The sequence below is a fragment of the Euprymna scolopes genome, chromosome 32 (genome assembly GCF_053919585.1).
Source record: "Euprymna scolopes isolate OS-2025 chromosome 32, ASM5391958v1, whole genome shotgun sequence".
Lineage (NCBI taxonomy): Eukaryota > Metazoa > Mollusca > Cephalopoda > Sepiida > Sepiolidae > Euprymna > Euprymna scolopes.
The window spans coordinates 8,748,185-8,772,500 of NC_136513.1; the positions used below are offsets into that span (position 1 = coordinate 8,748,185).

The window sequence follows — 24,316 nt, forward strand, 5'->3', positions numbered from 1 at the left end:
TAAATCGCGATATATCCAGACGTGCGAGCTGGGTGAGCGTTAAGGGGTTTAGGCTCATTACTGTGGGGTCCCGATTTTGAATCTTGCTAGATTCAGCCACTCTGATGAGTCGTAGACGATGAAACACGTGTCAGTGGATAATTATATTTTAAAAATAATATATATATATATATATATATATATATATATATTCTTCAGAATAGTTTTTATTTAACAATCAGTAGTTATGGAAACGTGAGATTGTAAGGTTTACAAAATATTACTGACAGTAATATTCTATAAGTTATCCCATCTAAACAAGAATTGCTTGATATGCAAGATAGAGCAAATAAATTAAATTGTGATTCAATGAATTTCAAAACACTCATTGAAATGAAATGAAGTAGTTGAGTTTCATATCAAAGAATTTTTATTATTCTAAGCAAGACAAAGAATGCTTTAGAAAATTAATCTCCTTAACCTATAGGGTTTCGATGTCTACCATCTCATCAGAGGAGAGAAAATATTAGCAAATACTTATAAAGTTATACACCCTATTTTCTAAAGTCAATGAGACATGGAAAGTCAAAGTCAAAATAATAAATTTATCAGAAGTCATGTAGCAGGAGGATTTGCCGAAAAAGGATCTGAAAGTTTTCTTAGATCCAGCTGGCTTGGTAAAATCCATGTTATGCGTTTTTACATCCGTTTGGTAATAAGGACCTTATTACCAAACCGTTTGATGAGTCGTAGACGATGAAACACGTGTCAGTGGATAATTATATTTTAAAAATAATATATATATATATACATATATATATATATATATATAGATAGATAGATTTGGCTCTGTGTTGTAAACAGAAAATATTTCAGACAAGGGTCATGAAAGGTTCAAATGTCTGACCTTTCTTGTATAAGATAAAATTGTGAGAAAGGATGTAGTTGAATATGACGTCAGATATACTACAGACAGTAGCATTCTAAGCAGTTTGGAGGAAGTGACTGGACTGAGAAGATGCATTAAAAATGCTCTAACTAAACACTAAGTAATTAAGAGAGAAGGTTAAAATAAATCCTTCTCTTTTCATAAAAAAGGTTTACCTCTCTCTCTCTCTCTCTACTAAAATAATTCTCCTCTTATCCATCACGACACTCCTTCCTATTCGGTGGGGGGGGGGCGGGGAGGGCTATTTGATTGGCCCAAACTATTCTCCTTGACCAATCAACAGGCACTTAATTGAATGCAAAAAGAAAACAAAAAATTATTTATTTTATTTTTTTTTTGATTTGGATCAAGTTCAGTCAACAAGTAAGGAAATCTCTCATCTTTAATTTGAAAATAACAATTTGTATCCGAACATTTTTTTTATAGTTAGACTTAAGCTGCAAATACAATTAGTTTTGCAATATCTTTTTATATTCATATTTAATTTAATACACATATTATTCTTTGTCTCTGTCTTGTGTCACTTGTATGTCTTTTTTTTTTTTCCAGCATTTTTTTTCAACTTTAACAAGTGACAAATGAATCATTCTTTTGCCAAATCACTTTATTTCTCTTTCTCTTCTTCATTTTCTCTCTCTCTCTCTCTCTCTCTCTCTCTCTCTCTCTCTCTCTCTCTCTCTCCTTCTTTCTCTCAATCTCTCTCTCCTTCTTTCTCTCAATCTCTCTCTCCTTCTTTCTCTCAATCTCTCTCTCACTTTCTCTCTCCTCTCTCTCTCCTTCTTTCTCTCTCTTTCTCTCTCTCTCCTTCTTTCCCTTTCTCTCTCCTTCTTTCCCTCTCTCTCTCTCCTTCTCTCTTTCTCCTTCCTTCTCTCTTTCCTTCCTTCTCTCTTTCCTTCCTTCTCTCTCTCCTTCCTTCTCTCTCTCCTTCCTTCTCTCTCTCCTTCCTTCCCTCTCTCCTTCCTTCCCTCTCTCTCTCTTTCTCTCTCACTCTCTCCTTCCTTCTCTCTCTCCTTCCTTCTCTCTCTCCTTTCTTCTCTCTCTTTCTCCTTCCTTCTCTCTCTCTCTCCCTCTCCTTCCTTCTCTCTCTCCTTTCTCTGTTTCTGTTTATTTGTTTCTCTATTTTCTATTTCTTTTTCCACCTGCATATTTCTTTTTTCTTTTGACTTTGCAGTTTACTGGATGATCATGGTTGATAAATCTTTCATTTTGTAAGACCATATTAATTAATCTAAGATGAAACTGAATTTTTTTTTTTTAGAATTAAATAATTACAAGTGTTAACTCGATGACGATTTCTCAGCTATATAACAATAATTCAGCAGCAACTTTTAGTTATGGAATTGAAGATTCATTTAGTTAAATAAAATATAGTCTTACCATTAAAATTGTCTTCATAGATAACAGTCCAAAAAGGATAAAAGAACAGCTTCACTCTCCGTCGTCAAGAACAAACACAATTTAACAATGGAGATTATTTGTTAATTGTTTTGATTACTTTTTTAAAAAATTCATTTTAGTTTCTTACCTGTGGTATTTAACTCTCATTGAAACTTATTAGAATGTTCTGTAAGCATATCAATTTCTATAACACCCACAAACAAACATTGAGTTTTATATATAAGATAAATAAGTTTTATATATATATGTATACACAGAAGATAATGAACTGCGTTTTCTTCTTTTCTAGATTCAACTTCTTAAAGATTCTGTTCGACTTGAAACGACCAATGTCAGAAAATTTCAGTTGGTGAAATGTGCAAATCAAGCCACAGATTGGACAATGACAACTGTTATTGTAAGCATTTCTAGTTTCTGAATATATATATATATAATCACCTCTCTTCCCCTATAAAAATATTCTCCAATTCTATTTTGAATGCTTCTAAAGTCAGTGCTGTTTTTTTACCTTTACATTTGTATAATGCTGGCTTTTTCTTCTCTTTTGACGAGAAGCATTTACTTCAAAATGCCATTACCCTAAAGAGGTTTCTCCCTCATTCCTCTTTCTGTAATCCTTATTGACTTGATAATGTAATAAAGTTTCTATCTAACTTTACTCTTTATCTTAACTCATTCTCTCTCTCTCTCTCATATATATATATATATATATATATATATATATATATATATATATATATATATATATATATATATAATCTGTAACTTAGAAAGCCAGTACAATGTAGGATTACTTATTTGTTTATAATTAAAATTCTCGGTGACCTCTACACCTTGATTCGGGATCTTTTCTCATCATCCCTCGACTTGGCAAGCAGTCAAAAGAACCCGCCACACACACACATGCACACACACACACACACACACACACACACATATAAGTATATTTTTATGTCTCTGAAAATATGTGCATCTAATAGAATGGTTTTTATGGTAATCTAATTTTTTTTTTTTTTTTTTTTTTTAAATCTATAGTTAAATATTTAGATTTTAAAAGAATCAGTAATTTAGAACAGAATCGGTAATTGTATTGAGATCAGGAAAAATATTCAAATCGTCCCATTGCTAATCTATATATCCATAAAAGTGAAAATGTGTGTGTGTGAGGACAACTCTCAACCTATATACTCAACACAATTTTGATCTATTGACTTGAAATTTGGTATATAGAGTATTCAGACACGTGGAAAACTTTTTAATCGGTTTTCATCCAGAAAAAAGGGCTGCTAAGGTGTCAAAATTGAAAAATTTGTACATGACATTTTCCTTATGTTAAGACTAAGAAAGTTTGAAAACACTTTTTAAAGATCATGTTAAGCTGGCCTGATGGTTATCATACTCGGCTCACTGTCTTTAGATTTTGGTTTCGATCTCAGCTCGAGTATTTTTTTTTTTTTACTTACAAGAAGTGAACTGTTTAGAAAAAATATACTTGCATTTTTTTTTAATTTAATTTTTTTTTTTTAAGGAATTTAACATTACGTTTAATATTGGGCAACGCCAGGTACATCTGCTAGTATATATATATATATATATATATATATATATATATAAAGCATACTCTCTGCAGAGAGCTTCACCACATGATTGAAAACTGAACTTCTGTACATGGGGCAGTTATTTCGTTGTGTCAACATATGTGTATCTTAACAGGTTATCATCTATATATATAAAAGGCAAAAGCAGCGCGCGAGTTTTTGTTTGTCCAGCAAAGGCTTTTTTTGCCGGTGTTCTCGGGGGGAGGGGGAAGGGTTACTATTTCTTAGAACTGTTTATATACCCTCTAGATCGTAATATCTACGATTTGCAAAGGGACGTCGTATCCAGATGAATTTGATTGACTTTTATAAAATTTGCGCTATTTCGTTCTGTCACGTGTTTGTTCCGGCTTTTTAGTATAAATAAAGTGAAACTGATGGAGTGAAGGCAATTTCTCGGCTTCCCCACCGGAGACGTCCAGAAAGCAAATCAGCTTTGGTCAGTGTGGGGAAAACCGTCATATCAGACAATTGCTATTCATTTGGACACTCCCAATTTTTATAGGGAGCTGGTTTTCCACCAACAAGATTTTGCTCAGCTATGGCATGATGTTTAACCTCATTAAATTTACGCACATGTCACTAAACTTTTTAATCATTTAATTTCATCCACTCTCATTCCACTGCCTTCATAGCGTTGAGGTAAGTTATCACGCTTTTTTTTTCCACCTCCACTTCAAGGATTTGGGTTCAAGCCTACCTGCCTACCAAAACTTCTTTTTTTTTCGTTTACACCTACAAACATCCGGGCAACGCCGCTAGTCTATCATATAAATCTCACCTGTCTGTTTAAATGTCTGCCTAAAACTTTCGACAGAGCTGACGGATTTTCACAAGATCAGTATCATTTTGAAGCTCAACCCTTCGGACGACAAATATTGAAAAATTTGCCTAAAACATTAATTCCTTCACCCTCAGCTGGGCACTTTTCTACGGGGAGGGGTCGCTTTTTTCGTCAATATTTTCGAAAGCCATTCCCTCTTTTCAATTGAGTAGCCTTAATTTAAACCTTCGTCACTTCCGGTTTGGCAATGGTCGCAACAGCAAACACGTCATGTTTTTTTACATTCTTTTCCTCATTTACAGTACGGGTTTGAGCTTGCCTGACTACAACATTTTTTTTTTTTTTTTTTTTTTTTGCTCAACACACACCTCCAAACACCCGGACAACGCCAAGCACCCATGCTAGTCTATTGTATAAAAGGCATAATGGGCGCACACATTTCTGTATGTCCACGAAAGGCTTTTTTCATCGGGCTTCTTGACAAGGTTACTATTTTGGAGAACTTTCTTTATACTCCCTAAATTGTAATATCTTCGATTCGAAAACGGATGTCGGCTCTATTTTTTATTTGATCGAGTTTAAAAAAAAATCCCTGGTTTCCAGTGTTTGTTTGTCTTTTTCGTATAGATAAAGCGAAACTGATCCAAGCAAATCCAACGGCACGCCTTGAAGGCAATTAGCTTGGATCAATCTGGGGGAAACCCTTCATATCAGACAATTGCTATTCATTAAGACACTGCCAGAGCTCTCTCTTTTTAGGGGAGCTGGTTTTCTCCAACATCATGAGGAAACAAATATGGTGGAAAGTTTAACAACCAGAAGTTCATTTCTGCACCTGCATGATTCTTAACTTATTTTTCACCTTCTTTTTGACATCGCTAAATTTGAACGCTTTACACTTCCGCTCGCGTCATAGTGCAACGGTAAACTCTTAGGTTTTCTTTCATTTTCTTTTCTGCCTTTGCATTGCGAGTTCGAGCCTGCCTGCCTGCCTGCCTACTAACACTTTTTTTTCCACACACCTACAAACACCCGGGCAACACAGGGCACCCCTGCTAGTACTTGCTATTTTTATTTTTTATTTTTTTCCCAGGAAGCTTTCACATTCTTCTCATATACATCACTTGGTATTCCCAACTTGTCAGTTATTTGCTACTAAGTTTAATGTCGCTTAACTTGGGTGATTTAACAAGAACCAATGCGTCAACATGATACTGATGTATGAAATAAGATAAAAAAAGATAATTAAATGTTATATAATATGTTTTAACTATTTATTATTGTCTTTTTGACAAGATCTGAATCATAACCTAGATGAAAGCTTAAAAGTTCCATATACAGATGTAAAAAAAAATATCAATGAATACATTTAAAAACAATGGCAAATTTATTGGAATGGCTACACTAGCAATAAATTATATGCCATTAAACCAACAATTGGTAATTGGGAACAAAGTTCCAGAAAAAATAGAAAAGAAGAGGTTGTATTGATGAGATTGCATATAGGTCACACATAACTTACCCAATCATATTTACTTAAAGGAGAAGACCAGCCAATGTGTATTGCATGTGAGGTTCCGCTGACAAAAAAGCATTTTCTTACTGAATGCATTGATTTTCTGCTTATAAAACGAAACTATTACAAAGACAGCAATATAAAAGAACTTTTCGAAAACATAAAAGTCGAAAACATAATCAATTACCTTAAAGAAATTGGTATATATACAAAAATATAGATTTTCATATACATGTGAATAAGCAAGACAATTTAATACAAATCGATACGGATTTGTAAACTAATCCTTTGCACATTTAATATACATAAGTATAATTAAATAAAATTTTACTTTCTTATACAAATTAACACAAACGTAACTACACCTTAGTAGTAAATATTTACTAATACAAATTTAACACGCATAATGCAAATTTATTTTAAATATTTTTACGCAAATATAACACTTTTATACAAATTTACACAAACACAACTACACCTAAGTAGTAGATATTTATCATTACAAATTTATACACACATAACGCAAATTCATTTTAAATATTTTTATCTAATTACTTGCAAATTTACTCGCATTTTAATACATTTTATGCATTTATTTTTTATTTTTGTTAAAATGTTTACGAATTTAATCAAATTTTGATGCAAACTATACTTCAGCTATAAATATATTCATTCAAATAATTTTCTTTTAAAAAACAAAAAAAATTATTTAAGCATTAAACCACAATTCGGCATAAAATAACCCAACAAGGGTGAACATGCCATTAAACGCAAAAAAAAAAAATCTTTTTGACAAGAATGACAGTTGAATATTGCCTATTTTCCAGTAATACATTTCTTATGTGCCTGAAAGAGAATTATTTATCTTATACTTTGTCGCCCCCCCCCTATTTTGAACACATTTTTTTTATGTACAGGGTGTAAACGATGAATTAGCAGTAATTTCAATCCGCAATTTAGCTTTTTTAAAACGTCATCATCAATCTGAAATATTAGTTGCTGTACTCTTTAGAGTCTGATGTTCCAGATTTACCACCTAAAAATACTAAAAAAATGAGTTACAATGTAGAATTTAACCATAATTTTTTTTTTTTTTACAAAGGAATTACCACGTATGAAGGTCTGGAGGCCACTCGAGGTTAAGGGTTAATGAGTGTACAGTGGTCAAGGGGAACATGTCATAATCTCATAGTAATCTTTAGTAGTGGAAATTTTCTAAATTGGATTACTTAAGGGGATGGCTCATCAAGAATTTGTTCACATTGGACTTAAAGACAACCATATTGTAGTCAGTTGGAAAGCAGGGAAATGCAAGAGAGTTCCACAGGCGTGCAGTTCTAAGAAAGAAACTTTGTTCATGGAATCTATGTTTAGGTTTAGGCACAGATAAAGAGTGGGGGTAAATTATTGATAGTGGTTTCAGCTAGATGAGTGTTTTCATGAAAGTCAGAACAGAGGGACCATAGATTGGAGCTCAGACGGTCACTTGTCATGAAAATGATAAAGCAGAGATAGGCTTGCAACATCTCTTATGTGAGAAAGAGGTTGCAGGGAAGAGGAAAGCGCATCCCGCACTAGGCTACAAAGTTTATTTTATTTCCTAAAATGGTTCATCTATGGAACACAGTGCCATGCAGCCATTTCCCAACTCAACACAAGATGGACGTTTTCAAGTCCAATGTAAACAAATTTTTGTTGAACGCTCTCTGAAATAATAAAATTCTGCCCAATTACCACTGTCATTAACAATCCTCATATTGTTGTCTTCCTATCCACCTAACACTTATTTAACCCTTGACCTCGAAAAAAAAAAAAAAAACTTTTAGTAATCTTTAGTGATTTAGAGACATTGAAAAATTATTATGCTGCTGAACTCTGATGGTCTGCTTCTCTTATTTTGTTCTTTAGTCCTCATATTCCATGAGCGATGTTTTTGACAAAGAGACAAGAATTGCTGTTTTCTAGGTCAGAATCTATCTAAAACTTATTGATGGCTAGGTTTTGACCTTGAAGTAACATTGTTTTATTTTTTTAGTTCCTTACATCAAGTGGCTTCATGTTTTGTCAAGAGCAATTTTTGATTAAAAAAAAAAAAGGGTTGATCCGGCAAAATCTAAAACTGTTGATGTTGTATGTATAGAGGGTTGCAAAGTTAGAAAGTATAAGGTCTAATTCTGAACATTCCCAAATATCCAACTCCTTATATCAAATTAGTGTGCTCACATTCAATTACTTAAGACTTCTACCTGGTCATGGTTTATCAACCATGACCAGGTAGAAGTCTTAAGTAGTTTGCAAGGACACCTGGCATAATCGATAAATGAAATTCAGTTCTGACACTCTTCTGGAGATTGAAGGTTCAATCCCCAATGTAGGCAATACTAAGAATACAATTGCAAATTACTTAAAAATTCTACCTGGCCATATAGCTGACGGAACAAGAGCAAGTTATCTTAGTAGATTAAATAAAGGTTTCCGTTTGAAATTTTGTACAGATATCAGAGTTTGATAGAAAGATTCTGAAGTTCAACATGATACACCTGAAGAAGGTCAGAGGTTACGTCAGCCAAAACGTAAGAATAACATTCAAAATAAGAATAATAAGTCTGAATAATCCAAATAATACGAATAATCGATCCTCATCGCAATCTAATATTCAAACACTTTGTTGATAAAAAAAAGAGATTAAAAAACTGAACTTCGACGCTGACTGCTAGCATTCCTACAAGTTTGATTCTGATTCTAATGGCTTTTGAAATTTCTAAAATTGCTTCGAAAAATTTTTGTTCTTTCCAGGTGGATAACGATTTTGTGGTTCCATCTGAATTTGTTAAAAAAATGATATCTTCTCCCGGAAAATGGTTGATCTGTCGTGAATTGGGTGAGTAGTTTCTTAAATGAATGAAATGGAATTAATTGTCCGCATGTCTTCATCGAAATATGTTTATGTTCTACTATCTCCTGTTTGACTTTTTTTTTTAAATTTTCTTCCTTTGAAGATTACGCTGGGAATGGAGAAGTCAAACCAGCTGCCAACATTGCCCTGCTTTTTATTGAAACCAACCGAGAGCTCTTTTTAGTATTCTTGCTGTTAATGCATATAAGTGCAATTGTCCGGATCTCTTTTGCACTTGGTTCACTAGGAATATTAGTTGAGTAGGACTTCAGGTTCTTCTTTATAAGCCCTGTGGAACCTATAATAACTGGTATGATTGATATCTCCTTAAGATTCCAGTTATTTTTATATCATACATGAGTTGTGCACTGACATGTGTGGCAAAAGTAATGCAAAACGTGACTTGCACAAGTGACGGCGACTCTGGCTATTCTAATCAAGGAAGGAAAGAGAAAAGAAAAACTTATTAATATGCGTATGGCATTAATTTTCATATGAGGATAGTGACGGCTGTGAAAAGAATGAATGAGAAGATACAGAGCAGTTTTTTGGGCAGCTGAGAGTTGGTTGGTTGGTTGGTTGTTGTTGTTTTACGGCATATCAACCCTTTTCAGGTTATTTAATGCCGAATTCAAAGATTTTGAAAAAAAATTTTTTAATAGAATATATTTGTTGTTTTCAAGTCGGTTTCTATTTAACTCATAGTTAGGACCCTAACAGGTACTACCAGTCTAAGTCAGAGTGGACCTGGAAACAATGGCAATTAAAGGGTGTCTCCACACTCCCCATAGCCCGCAAGCTGGGGCCTCACCACTGGATATAGTTTAAGGTCATATCCAAGACCGGCAGCTGAGAAAAATAGAAAACAGATGGTGACAATTGCAGTTGAAGTCAGGAGTTGGCAAAAAGGCATTCGGACAAATATTATTTTTGAAATCTTTGTTTCATTCAACATGAGAAAGTATTTCCTATTGATTCGTTTTTTTTTTTTTGTTTTTTTTTACATAAATTGATTTAAACGTAGCTGTGACAACACGTAGCAATTGTGATGCTTGCTGGCATGTGCACACTCTTCCTTGCTTTCATTTTCCTTTTATGATCCCTTTTAGGCATATCTTAGATCAAGAATTTTAACCTTTTTGACTTGCAGACCCCTTTATATTTCCGATTTATCCTTAGGGACCCTTTATAAACACTTATGAAATTTATGCATAAATTTTTGCATTAACGCAATAAATCTGGTTTTAAACATACTTTCGACATAGGTATTCAAATAAATTAATACTCCATGCTGATGCAAAATTCAACAAAATTAAATTTAGTTTTATTAAAAAAATAATTTTTTTGTGTAAATTAAAAACAGTAATAATACTTTACAAATAGTTTTATTGGCAAATACACCGGATTTTTAAGATACATACTTGTTTGATTTTGCACAAACTATAAATTCTTGGTGATATTGCTGATAAACATATGCATAAGTCACTTTCTGGAGCAAGTTTCGATCTGTATTTATTTTTCAAATTGGTTAGGACCCCCTTATCTTATCCTTGTGGACCCCAGTGTGAAAACCCTTGTCTTAAATAATCAGAAGAAATGTTATGTTTCACTAGACCAGATTGTGCACTGACATGAAAAAGTACTTTCCGTTGATTCGTTTTTTTTTTTTAATTAATTTTTTTTTATTAGTTGATTTAAACTTAGCTATAATCCAGTTTGAAAACCCTTGTCTTAGATAATCCAGCTTTAAACCCTTTTTATAGATCCAAAAAGTTTTAATATCTTGCTCTTGATTACTTTAGTGACTGGTGCTAGATTTGTGATTCGATGAAGTTCTTTAATTAGAATATGATCTGTGAGTTTACTATCAGTCATGAATTTCATTATATGATTTGGAAATGTTTCCATTATCAGTCATGAGTTTGTATAGTTGTCCAATTTATGCACTCCCAGTCATAAAGTACAACTAGGAGTAAATGCTTTCCTTCATATTTTTTGTCATGATTCTAACCCTGTTTTCATTTTCCAATGCTAGTGGTTTGCTCTGGTAGAGATGAAGTTTACTAATTAATCGTCTATTGTTTGAAAAAATATAAAACAAAAGGACTCTAACTTACCTTTTTTTATTTTCTAGGTGAATGGAGTACATGTCCTGGCGATCTCAAATTGGAACGAGGACCTCATAATTATGGGCCTGCACGACGTGTTGCTGAGAAACCGTTTCTAATTATAATAGGTGAGTAGCTTTATGTCGACTGTCAATTTGAAATGATAGCATATTAATTAAAATTTCACACTATTGTTGAGATGTTCTAAAACAACATAACTGAAACAATAATATACTGAAATTTTTTTCAAACCTCTAAAGAGATTGTAATCTGTTGGTGCAAGGTCCACAGAATATGGTGTGTGATGCAGAATTTTCAAGACATTATTCTAAAAGATAATTGGTCTTTTATATAATGTGAACTTGAGGGACTATGAGGATAAGAAAGAGGATGCAGAACTCCTTTTTCCACCTTTCATAACTATAGGAAGAAAAGATGCCAGATGCTTAATACAAAAATAAAGCCAACTGATTTAACATTGTTTCTTTGATTCAAACTGCACAGCATTAATGGTGTAATAAAGAAACAAGCTGCAGCATATTTTTCTTTCATATATGAGGCACCTTCAATAAGTTTCCACACTTTTTTTTGTGTCGGCACTTTTATTGATAATACACACATGAAAGTTTAGTCGTCTTCAAAGTAATCTCCTCTGGCTGCAATGCACTTGTTGTACCGTTCCATAAAAGTCCTCTTGTGTGAACATATCAGTGACCCTCGTCACAGTCTCTTTCATCTCCTCAATTGTCTCATAACATCCTCTAAGGTTTTTCTTGAGCTTAGGGAATAACCAAAAGTCAGAGGGAGCAAGATCTGGACTATAGGGAGGGTGAGGAACTGTCTTTTTTGTGGGCGGCCTTGAAGATAGATACTCTCAATTTTTCTAGGCCACATATTATGATACATGTGTTGAAGGTGACTGTACCAGTGCGGCTTGCTCCATTAAACCTCCTCAACACTGGCTAAACTCAGTTTAGAACTCAACAAATGTATCTCTGTCAGAGAGCTTTAAGGCATAGATCCAGCTAATTTGGTTCTCGCTAGCATAGAGAAGAGCACTTCTTACACAGGAATTGTAGAAGTAACCTCTGTTGTGTAGGGAGATGCTGTGACATGTAAGCTTGGCAAGGAGCTCCTTAAACTTTTCTATGCCGACCTCATCCCAGCAATTGTGGTGTCATAACAGCCTCCACCTCTCTCCAGCGATATCACTAAGGTAGCAGCATGATCTGACAAGTTGTTCTCCATCTCACGCCAAGTGGAAAAGGAGTAATTTCTATAGGTATTAAACCCAGGCAACGTCTGCATCTGAAGCTGGGATTCCCTCAGAGTCAACCTTTGCTGCAAGTACAGGCTTTATGTACTCAGTTACAACCCTTTATGACACACTCCACATGGATGTTTGCTCTTTTCGATGGGTTTCAGAGCATCATGTCGACTGCTGAGGATTTTTGTCTTTTCTATATTCATACAGAGACCTTTATCCTCAATTGCCCTTTTTCCAGGCAACCAGCCTAATCATGAGCTCATCAATAGTTTCAGCAATGATGACTAGGTTGTCTCCATAGCAGATCTTCCATCAGCAACCAGCGCAGAATATACATGATATGGTGGACACTGATCTTCACATAAAATTCAGAACTCAACTGACCATTCACGTGAACACTGGATTTAGCATTAACATATATTGCTTGGATGATGCAAATTATGCATTCATCGACGTCCTGATTGCCTACCACAGCACAGATCTTGCCACACGATCAAAGTCTTTTTTCAAGTTGACAAAAGCAAAGTACAGATTCTTTTTGCTCAGATACTTCTTATGCAACTGGTGTATGATGAAAGTTTCCTCTACCTGGCATGAAGCCAAACTACATTGGATCAGTACTGACTTCAGCTCTGATCACCGTCAGGGTTAAAGTCAGTATCAACAGTGTGAAAAATGAGAAAAAGATAAGCAAATTAAACAGGAATAAATCTTCAAACTCAAGAACTTACCGGTTTCATTTGGATTAACAAACATTTTTAGAAAAAAAGTTTTCTTTTTTTTCACATATTGATATATTTTATAATTTTCACAATTCTTAGCCTCATCTTTGTTTTTATTCTTGTTTTTATAATGACGAGACTAGTTCCCATGTAACTGACTAGTGTTATTTCATTAATGAAAATGTTAGCTATTTTGAAGTGGTTGGTTCCTAAAGTGTAACATTTTTATCGATTATTTTTGTCCATTTTTAATAGCAGTGAAAGTCAAATTAATCCACCGTACAAAACTCTTCTCGCATAAAATACAATTTCTTCACCAATATTCTGTATTATAATGTTTAATTTGTAATATATTTGAATTTCATTTTTAATAAAAACTGTTGGATTTTATTTCGTTCTTACTAAATAACAAACCAAGATTAGTGAAACAACTGCAAACTATATCAACTATAGAATACTGCCTCCTCCTACTTCACCAACGAATTTACTTATTTAATTTTTGTTTCAATTTCTTTTCTTTTTCAGAAACAAAAACAAAGAAAACATACTCTCCTTTAATCCTACCAGTAACTCTAAGCCTGTGTAGCAGTATTCCCTCTCCAAAAAAACCTCCAAACAAACCAAGAAAGAAAGTAGCTTATACAAGCTTCTATTTTATGGAGCATTGCCTACTGAATTTAGTGTTAGAGCTGTTTTAAGCTACTAAAAATGCAGTTTTTAATCATAATTCAGAATTTTGCAAAATAAAAATGAAAAAAGAAAAACAAATCTGCAAAAATCATAAACAAATTAAAATTTCATCTTCAATACTCAATAAACTATGAAATGACTGCCTATTGCGAAGAAATTGTCTTTTACGCAATGGAGATTTGCAAGGTGGACTAACATATAACAGGCAAAGCTAATTGGTGAAATAAATAGGCAAAAATGTTCTGAATATTTTGTTCGTTTGTAACCAAATCTAATTTTACTGCTGTTGTTTTGTTTTTGGGTTTTTTTTTTTTATTTCCTTTTTGACATCATAGAAATTTTTCTGTGTATTCTCTTTATTTTCAGGAACACAAAGTTCAGCCAACATGAACCAATTGATGTTACACTTGGCCGTCTATGTGGCCAATCTTTTCTGGATAACGTCTGATACGCAGGCTCCCATTGTTAGAGATGTGGATCTATCCCCAGAAAAGATTAGTAAGTCATAGACCTGCTAATTCATTTACCTATCCTCGTTGTAATGATCTTGTAGTTATTTCAGTTATCTATATAATTATAAAACTCAAATGACCTTGTAACAGGTGTTGTAACCCAACATCTGGTTTATGACTTCTGGTTGCGCATGCATACAATTTTTTTTTTGCATTTTATCCAAATAAACAATTGTTTTTTTAAAATTGCGTTACAAATAAATCAATGCGACAATAAAACATATTTTTTTACTGTGTACGTTTTTAGTGATCCAGTTGGGTTTTTTTTGCGTTTTAATTATTCAAATAAACAATTGTTAATACTTTCTGCATTTTTTTACATCGTTCATTTCCGTATTACATTTAAGTTATTTTAATGCAATTTTCTTACAAATAAATCTACTTTAACCCGTTGACAACCATAAGAGCATTTTACAATGGTGATTCTCCATTTCTTAATACACCTTTCTTAAAAAACATTCATACATTTTCTTCTACAGTACCAACATAAATAAATAACCCCGAAAATATATATTTTTTAATTTGCGTTACAAATAAATAATCAACGTGACAATAAAACATATTGTTTTACTGTGTACGTTTTCAGCATCCCAATTGTTTTTTTTGCATTTAAATTAAGATCAAAACTTCCCAATTGTTTTTTTTGCATTTAAATTAAGATTCAAAATTTGAATTGAACTTTAAGTATCATGATATCTGTTCAGTGCACATTTACCTATAAGTATTGCAAACCACTTATAATTCAATGGCTGTAAGTTTTTTTTTAAATAAACAATTATAAACAGAACGACTCCTAGAAATCTATCTATATTCTTTTTCATTTTAATATACTTTCATAGAAATGTTATGTCGCAAAAAACTATTTTCTTTACGTCACAAGTGTCACGTTCATACATTAATTCCATAGCTAATATAACATACTGACCTAACGGGTCACAAATAGTCTAGTAAGTTATTTATGAATTAAAAAAAAAAATATTTTGTGTATTATTTGGATTATTCAGACTATTCCAGATGAGAACAGTATTACAAATAATCTAAATAATTCAAATTGTCAATCCTCATCTAAAAAAAGTGTAAAAACAAAACAATTTTACATTTTTTTATCATTACAGAAAATAAAAATGTCATCATCATTGGTGGACCAAAAGAAAACAGCTTTTGTTCAGGTTTCCTGAATCATATTCCCATCAAAATTCAAGGTAGGTTCAGAAATATTTCAAAATTTGTTTCTCTGACCGATGTGAACTTGGTATGTTCAAGATTTTACTTTTTACCTTTTTAGACGAAATTAATTTAAATGGAATCAACACACTCACAATCTATTTTTATTGCATAAATTTCGTTCTAGAATTAATTAGTCATTTGCTTGTTTCATTGGGAGTGACATCACTAACATCACGCTGGCCAAATGAATATAGCTCATTTTGGCCAAGTCAGGATAACTCGGCTAAGGAGTAAGAGGAGGCTCCTGAAACAACAACTGACGCTACCAGTTACGTCGACCAAATCTACCAGTGCTGAAGGATTCCAGCAGCGACAGCAGCCATCTCAGCAGCAGTTCAAACAGCCCTTATCAGGGCTAAACAACCAGCTCTTATCAGGGCTGATAAGTTTTTTCACAAATGCGATTCATGACTGCTTGCTTCCTGAAACCCACCAGCAGTGAACTTCACTCCCAGTCTCCAGCGCTTCCAGCTCACTCCAGCAGTTTCCTGCTCATTCCCACAGCCTTCCAGCTCTTGGTGCCTCCAGTTCGCTCCAGTGCCTCCAGCTTCCTTCTGCAGTTTTCCTGCAACCTCGCTCTTCCGGCCTGCACCTCACTCTTCCGGCCTGCAACTTCGCTTGCACCTCGCTCCTCCGGCCTGCAACCTCGCTCGCACCTTCTTCCAGTCTACAACCTCGCTCGCACCTGGCTCCCTACCGACCGTCCGTTCCTTAACACTAATCCTCCGTTCTCAGTGTCAACCGTTCCTTAACACTGATCCTCCGTTTTCAGTGTTGTCCATTCCTTAACACTGACCCCTACGTTCTCAGTGTCGTCCGTTCCTTAACACTGACCCCTACGTTCTCAGTGTCGTCCGGTCCTTAACACTGACCCCTACGTTCTCAGTGTCGTCCGTTCCTTAACACTGACCCCTACGTTCTCAGTGTCGTCCGTTCCTTAACACTGACCCCTACGTTCTCAGTGTCGTCCGTTCCTTAACACTGACCCCTACGTTCTCAGTGTCCACTGTCTGTTGACATGCGACCTTCCAGGCAACTAGCATCCAGATCAAACGATTTTTCGTTTCCTTTGCAAATAAAAGGTGAACACTCGTCTTTAACCAAACAACCTGTGTCTGTTATTCTTCTTTGCCTTTTAGCCGTTTACTTTTTGCCTGTGTCTACCTTATTAGTTGTTGGGTCAATTGTCCTCAGATGACCGGCCCTGCAACAGTTCTTTTTTTATTTAATGATCACTGAAAAGATTTTTTTGGTCTAATTTTAATGAAGAATTATGGAAATTATTATTTTTTTTTCATAGAATTATTGGAAACACTTCTTGCGCTCTTTTTTTTAAAAAGAATTATTAAAAACACTTTTTAAAATCTTTGTAAACTATTTTGGGAATATTACATATTGGATACGTTTTTTTATGATGTTTGAAATTTTGTTATTTTGATTTCAATAATTTTATTTTTATATTTTCATAAACATATATTTATTATATAAATTCAAATAAAAAAACTTATTTTTAAAATTAAAAAAAATTATTTTTATAATTTCATAAACATATATTTCTTATCAAATTTCAAATAAAACACAAAATTATTTTTTGATTTTGTTATTAAAAGTGCAATTATTAAAGACTAATTGTGTTATTTTTATCTGTATGATTTTGGTAATTTTTATTGTATACTTTTCAATAATGTCCTTTTCTTATATTTTATTTCAATAAATTGCTTCACAATAGAAATACTGAAGAACAATAAAAATGAAAGAATTGATTTGACTTGTCACCGCTTCCGGTAGCGCTATGCTGGAAATTAGGAAGCACGTTAGCTGACTATAACCAAAAATGCATTTTAAGTAAACCTACTATAATGCATAATGAGTAAAATTTCCAAAAATTATGAAAAATGATTAGGTAGAAAAATTATCATGAGAAAAAAAAAAAATTCATCGAATAACATAGGTTTTATCATTTTCTACTATTGCGACCAATTTCATAGGAGAAACTGACTTATCTCCCTTGTTTTGACTTTCGTTCTTTCAAATGAGAAAATGATGGCTTGATAATGTTTTTTGTTTCTTTGTGAAAATAGTTCTTAGCAGATTTTTTACTCTATTAGTTTTCGTAATTTTTGGATTTGTTTTACTAATTTTGACATGACACTTCAGTAAATGATAGTGTTTTTATGTAAAATGCATTCTTTTTATATCCAATTATTGTACAGGATTCACTCCTGAACTAATTAACCGATCGTTATGAATTTTGAAACACAGCTGCTAGATGTAAGGTTGGGTTATGTGGGCTATATTTAGTTTTTATCATTGTCTATTATTCTTTTGATGTTCTCGTAATTGATTTAATTTTTTACAAAATTTTGCATAACGTTATCTGATCAAGGTTGCATCAGAATTTTAGGAGGTAAACTCGGCAAGTTGATCTTAAAGAATCCATTTTTATCATTTGGACATCTTGATTATTTTGCGATGAAAAAATGAGTGGATGTTAGCTTTTATTTTGGCTTCTATAAATTTCCTTTATTTTCAAACTAGACGATGCTTCAAGAAACCACAAAAGTAAATAGTCCAAAATAGGAAGTCTTTAATATGAGGAACTGAATATGATCGAACACCGTTTGCTGTTGTCTTTGTATCAAACGTTCTTCTGGTTTGCCAGATGATTATAATTTAAATTATTTCCTGCCAGCAATATGTCTCCACATGGACAACATTAAATGAATGCTGCTAGTAATATGATAACCATAAAAATGTGATTTCATTCTGTTCCTTTTTTTTTTTTTTTTTTTTTTTATAGAAGACAGACTTGTCTTAGAGAATTGCCATTTTCGACACCCTCGACGAGGTGTATTGTCGTTGGCACCAAATGGTAAGAACCATCTTGCTCTTCTTCTCTTTGGAAATACTCAAGAGGCTCTCCTTGATATCATCACTCTGGCCACACCAACCATCCCACCCATGAGCCGGTCACCTGTAAGTATCAAAATGTAATATACATATAAACACTAGCTGCACTCACCTGGCGTTGGCCAAATATCTTTGCTTTCATTTTACTTTTTGCGCATTGAACCCCTCCCCCTCTCTAGTTATTAAAATGCTAAGCAAGAAAACTGAAGTTTTAATAGGGTTTCTTTTCCCATAGCTCCCTTGCTTGGTAAAGATTCAGGAGTACTTCTATTGGCTTCCTCAGAAATGCATTTTTAATTTTTATATAGATTCTCTTTTCTTTCTATAGAAATCTCACATACACACAGACATTTATGTATAAGCATATATATATATTTTACAAGGGAGTCACTACTTATCAGGCCAAAGGCCACTTGAGGATAAGAGTTAATGAGTGTATGGTGGTCACTGAGACAACAGCATACTGGTCATTAGTGGTGAAAATTGAATAGAATTTGATTAAGAGGGCGGCTCAGCAAAAACTTGTTTACATTGGACTTGAAGATGACTATGTTGTAGTCATCTGAAAAGCAGGTAAACTGAACAGTTCCACAGGTCGATAAATCTAGGATATTTTTGGAAAATTAGGAATCTGTTTTATACTTTTTAGCAAAATTCCACATTTTTCATAAAAAGCAGAATTTCATAATTTTTTTATAAGAAAAGCCCAGACCACCAGGACTAATAATCCAATTAAGGTCAAATTTTGGCATGTGCCATTTGAAGGTTAGTACTTTGTAACACCACCCTGAGCAGGTTCTCACATACACATAGGCACAAAAAAAAAAATGTGCACTAACCCTAAGTCCCAGTGTCTACATTTTTAACTCTGTCTAGTGGTGGACCCTTCAAGGGTGACCAGACCCTCACTGGTAACTGGAAAATACTGCTCAGATGCTCGGAACACACAAAACATGCATGACCCTAAGTCTGTATGGTAACACGGGTTACTTCGACCAGCTGTACGTCGTTTTGACATTGTGTTGATATCTCTTCTCACAATGGCTTGGTTTGTGTTTTCACCGCTTGGGTGTCGGAGTAGATCTGAAATCAACTTCACCTTCAATTTGACAGGTAATCAAGAGATAAAGAAAAACCAGTGGTCATCTATCTATAACATAAGAGCAAAAGTGTGTGTGCGTGTGCAGTTTTTTGTATGTCTAGCAAAGGCTTCTTTTTTTCGGAGTGAGTGGGCTACTATGTCTTTTTATATACTCCCTAGATAGTAATATCTATGATTTGCGAAGGGATGTCGCATCTACATTTATTTTGATCGACTTACTGGGAGCTGGTTTTCTCCAACATCTTGTGGAATGTAAAGCTTAACTGGCTTGCAGCCAAAGTTAAGTGTCATTTCCTCCCCCCATGGAGTGATGTTTGACCTCGTTAAATTTACGCACCTGTGTGAACTCATTCACTTAACTTTTTAATCACTAAATTTAAACGCTTTTCACTTCCTTTGTCGCTGTAGTGCAGCTGTTAAGATCTCAGGTTTTCTGTCTTCGCGTCACGGGTTTGAACCTGTCTGCTTACTTACACTTCTTTATTTTTTTTCTCCGCACACACCTCGAATCATCCGGGCAATGCCGGGCACCCATGCTAGTCTATAATATAAAAGCGAAAATGTTTGTGTGTGTGCATTTTTTTCATATGTCCGCCAAAGGCTTTTTTCGGGGGGATGCTCGGGGGAGGGGGTCACTGTTTCTTAGAACTTTTTATATACTCCCTAGATTATAATATGTTTAATTTACAAAAGGAAGTCGTAAATATCTTTTATTTCAGCGACTTTTATGTTACAAAATTTGCCCTGCGCTGTGATTTCATTTTCTCTATGACGTGATGTTTGACTTAGAAAACTACACATTGATGTTCGTTTAACCACCTGCTTTTTAAAATGTTTAATTTCAGTCATTCTCAATTCCCTGCCCTCGTAGCACTGTGGTAAGTTATCAGGCTATTTGCATCAAGGCTTTGGGTTCAAGCTTACCTCCCTACCAAAACTTTTTTTCTTTTATACCGACAAACACCTGGGCAACGCCGTTAGTCTAATATATAAAAGCGAAAATGTGTATTTGTGTGTGTTTGTATATCCATCAAAAACTTTCGACAGACCCAACCAAACAAATCTGGTATCATTTGAAAGTCCAGACTTTCGGATGAATAATATTGAAAATTTGTCCCAAACGATCAAGTCTAAGTTGGTTAGCTGGCCGGGTTTCTGCAAAAATTCCTCTTTCCAAAGAATAACAAATATATTCAAAATCAACTTCAATTTTCTCATTGTTTATATGGTCCCGAGCAACGCTGAGTAGCCCTGCTAGTCTATATATATAAAAGGCAAATGCGGCGTGTGCATTTTTGTATGTCCAAGAAAGGCTTTTTTTGCCGACCTTCTCCGGGGGGTTATTATGTCTTAGAACTGTTTATATACCCCCTAGATCATAATATATACGATTTGTAAGGGACGTCGTGTCTAGATTTATTTTTATCAACTTTTATCAAATTTGCGTTATTTCGCTGTGCCGCGTGTTTGTTTGTCTTTTTAGTATAAATAAAGTGAAAGTAATGGGGCAAAGCAACTCCTTGGCTTATCCGCTGGGGACGTCCAGAAAGCAAATCAGCTTTGATCAATGTGGTGAAAACTGTCATATCAGACAATTGCTTTCCATTTGGACACTCCCATTTTTGGGGGGTGCTGCTGGTTCCCCACAACAACAACTTGGGAAAACAAAAAAAAACTGCCTCGTAGCCAAAGTTAACTACGGGATTTCATTTTGAACTCATTAGTTACGCACCTGTCAATTCACTTTCTAATTTCATCCAATCTCGTTCCCCTACCTTCATAGCGTTCAGGTAAATCGTCACACTTTTTTTTTTTTTCGCTTTCGCCTCAAGGATTCGGGTTCAAGCTTTGAGATTACTTCCCTCCCCAAAACTTTTTTTTTTTTCAAACACCCGGGCAATTTTCCGATTTTTAAAAAGTTTTAACATTGTTTTTTTTTTTTTTTTTTTAATAATATTGAAACAGGGTTATTACTTCGCTTTGTTTTGATTTACCCTCCACCCACCCACACACACATGCACCTCTAAACACCCGAGCAATGCTGGGTAGCCCTGCTAGTCTATATATATATAAAAGACAAATGCGGCACGTGCATTTTTGTATGTCCAAGAAAGTCTTTTTTCGCCAAGCTTCTTGGGGGGGGGGGGGGGGTTATTATGTCTTAACCCCCTAGATCATAATATATACGATTTGTGAAGGGACATTGTGTCTAGATTTATTTTGATCAATTTTTATCAAACTTGCGTTATTTCGCTGTGTCGCGTGTTTGTTTGGCTTTTTAATATAAATGAAGTGAAACTAAATTGAAATGAGGTCACTTCCTCTGCTTTTGCGCTGGGGACATCCAGAAAGCAAATTAGCTGTGATCACTGCAGTGAAAACTTTCAGATAATTGCTTTTCATGGGGAGCTGGTTTTTCCCCCAACTCCAACATCTTGGAGAAACAAAATTAAAAAACTACTTCGCAGCCAAATTTAATAATGCAAGATTGATGTTTGACCTCATTAAATTCACGCACCTGTCAATTCCCTTTTAAATTATTAAATTTCATCTATCCTCATTCCCTTACCTTTGTAGCGTCGAGGTAAGTCATCACGCTTTCTTTTTTTTTTTGCTTTCGCCTCAAGGATTCGGGTTCGAGCCTACCTCCCTCCCCCAATTTTTTTTTTTTTTCAAACACCTGGGCAACGTTCATATTGCATCATGTTCTTTTTCCATCACATTTGCTGTTTTTTCTTTTTTTTTCTGTTTTCTCGATTTTTCTAAGTTTTAACATAGTTTTTTTTTATAATATTTAAACAGGGTTATTACTTCGCTTTGTTTTGATTTAACCCCCCCCCACACACACACACACCTCTAAACAATCAGGCAACGTCAGACCCCCCCCCTAGTCTATCTATATATATAAAAGCGAAAATGTATGTGTGTATGTATGTACGCTTTTCTTCGATGTCCACAAAAGGCTTCTTTCAGAGAAGCGCTTGCTCGGTTCACAACTTCTTAAAACTATTTATATCATCTATAAATTGTAATATCTCAGAGTTACCCACGGACCTCGCCTGTCTATTTAATTTTATTGACTTTCAAACGTTAATTATTCGACATTTCCCGCATCGGCACGCGTTACATTTGGTTTTCGGTATAAAAAAAAGCGAAACTCGACTCTAATCACAGGCTGAAAGCCGCTTGCCCGCGCGCCCTCCGGGGCCCGGGTGACATGATCAAAGTGTAGTATCTGTTCCGGCAGATGCTGCAAGCTATGACTAGCTAGGACTAGCTATGACTAGCAAAGACCAGATGTGGGGGCAACCCCACATGCTTGACCTTTAACCAGCTCCCATTTCCCTCCTCTCGGGAGCTGGTCCCCATTTTCCCTTCCCCTTCCCTTGACTCCTCACATTAAAAATTGGCCTTGTGCCTAATTTGCTCGGTGGGGGAGCAAATAAATACAACAGGCCGAAAGCCAGTTGTCTCAAGAGAGCTAAGTAACATTTATTCAATGTCGACTTCGTCATATCAGACTGTAGCTTTCATTTCGCTCCTCCTAATAAACAGGGAGCGGGTTTTTAAAAACAAACAAACCGATTTATTCAAAACTGTCCCACACAAAATCGTAACTGCTGAATACCTATCGCCGTCATGTCAATCAAAAATGCACACCTGCTTTTTTTTAAAACACTTTACTATTTTCCAACTGCGCGTCGTCAACGCTTCGGTTTTTTTTTCACATTTTCGAGGGTTTTTCACATACCCCGAAAAACACCCGGGCAACGCTGGGTACCCCTCGCTAGTATATCTATATATATAAAAGCCAAACGTCTGTGTGTATGTATGTATGTTTGTTTGTAACGCTAAAACTTTTGAAAGACGGAACCAAACTTGACAAATTTGGTATCATATCGAAGCCCCATCACCCGGATGACAAATATCGAAATTTCACGTCAAACCGACCACTAGAAGTTGGTCAACTGATCAGTTATCTTCGAGGGGGGCCCCAAAAAAACCTGTCATTATCTATATATATATAAAAGACAAATGTTTGTTTGTAACGCTAAAACTTGAGATGAAAGATTCCTCTCCCCTAAGAATAAAACATATGTTCAATATTTGCTTTTGTTTTTTCATTGTTTATACAGTCCCGAGCAACGCTGGGTAGCCCTGCTAGTATATATATAAAAGACAAAATGTGTGTGTTTGTATGTCTTGCAAAAACTTTCGACAGAGGCGATGGTAACTCACCAAACCAGTATCATTTTAAAGCTTGACCCTTCGGACAACAAATATTGAAAAATTGGCCAAAAACACTAATTCCTTCACCCTCAAATGGCCAGTTTTCTACAGGGAAGGATCGTTTTTTTGGCGTTGCCATTTTTTGCAAGTCATCGTATCATCATATCGATTTGATCGACTTTTCAATTCGCGTCAGATTTTGTTACACTTTCTTTTCGGGTTGAAAATTCATTTCAATTTTTTTTTTTTTCGTTGGCCACTCACATCCCTAAGAAAAAATATTTCTTTTATAATAAAATCTAATGCATGTAGTACGAAATTTAGAACATTTCTTTAAAGTAAGCATTTTATAATTTTGTAAGTGAAAAAAAAAAACATGCACAATTATATGTACGCATACCAAGATGCGATCATCTTGCCCTTATCAT

General features: G+C 34.6%; 1 protein-coding gene across 1 annotated transcript in view; it reads left to right on the forward strand.

Moving 5' to 3' along the window:
- The window catches only part of LOC145256212 (uncharacterized), a 68,341-nt gene that overhangs the window by 42,395 nt on the left and 1,630 nt on the right, over positions 1-24,316 (forward strand). Inside the window, exons 10-15 of the mRNA XM_080114828.1 lie at positions 2,616-2,723; positions 9,021-9,105; positions 11,255-11,356; positions 14,274-14,405; positions 15,535-15,621; positions 18,447-18,622. Of these exons, the coding sequence (XP_079970954.1) occupies positions 2,616-2,723; positions 9,021-9,105; positions 11,255-11,356; positions 14,274-14,405; positions 15,535-15,621; positions 18,447-18,622 (690 nt within the window). The remainder of the gene's footprint in view (positions 1-2,615; positions 2,724-9,020; positions 9,106-11,254; positions 11,357-14,273; positions 14,406-15,534; positions 15,622-18,446; positions 18,623-24,316) is intronic.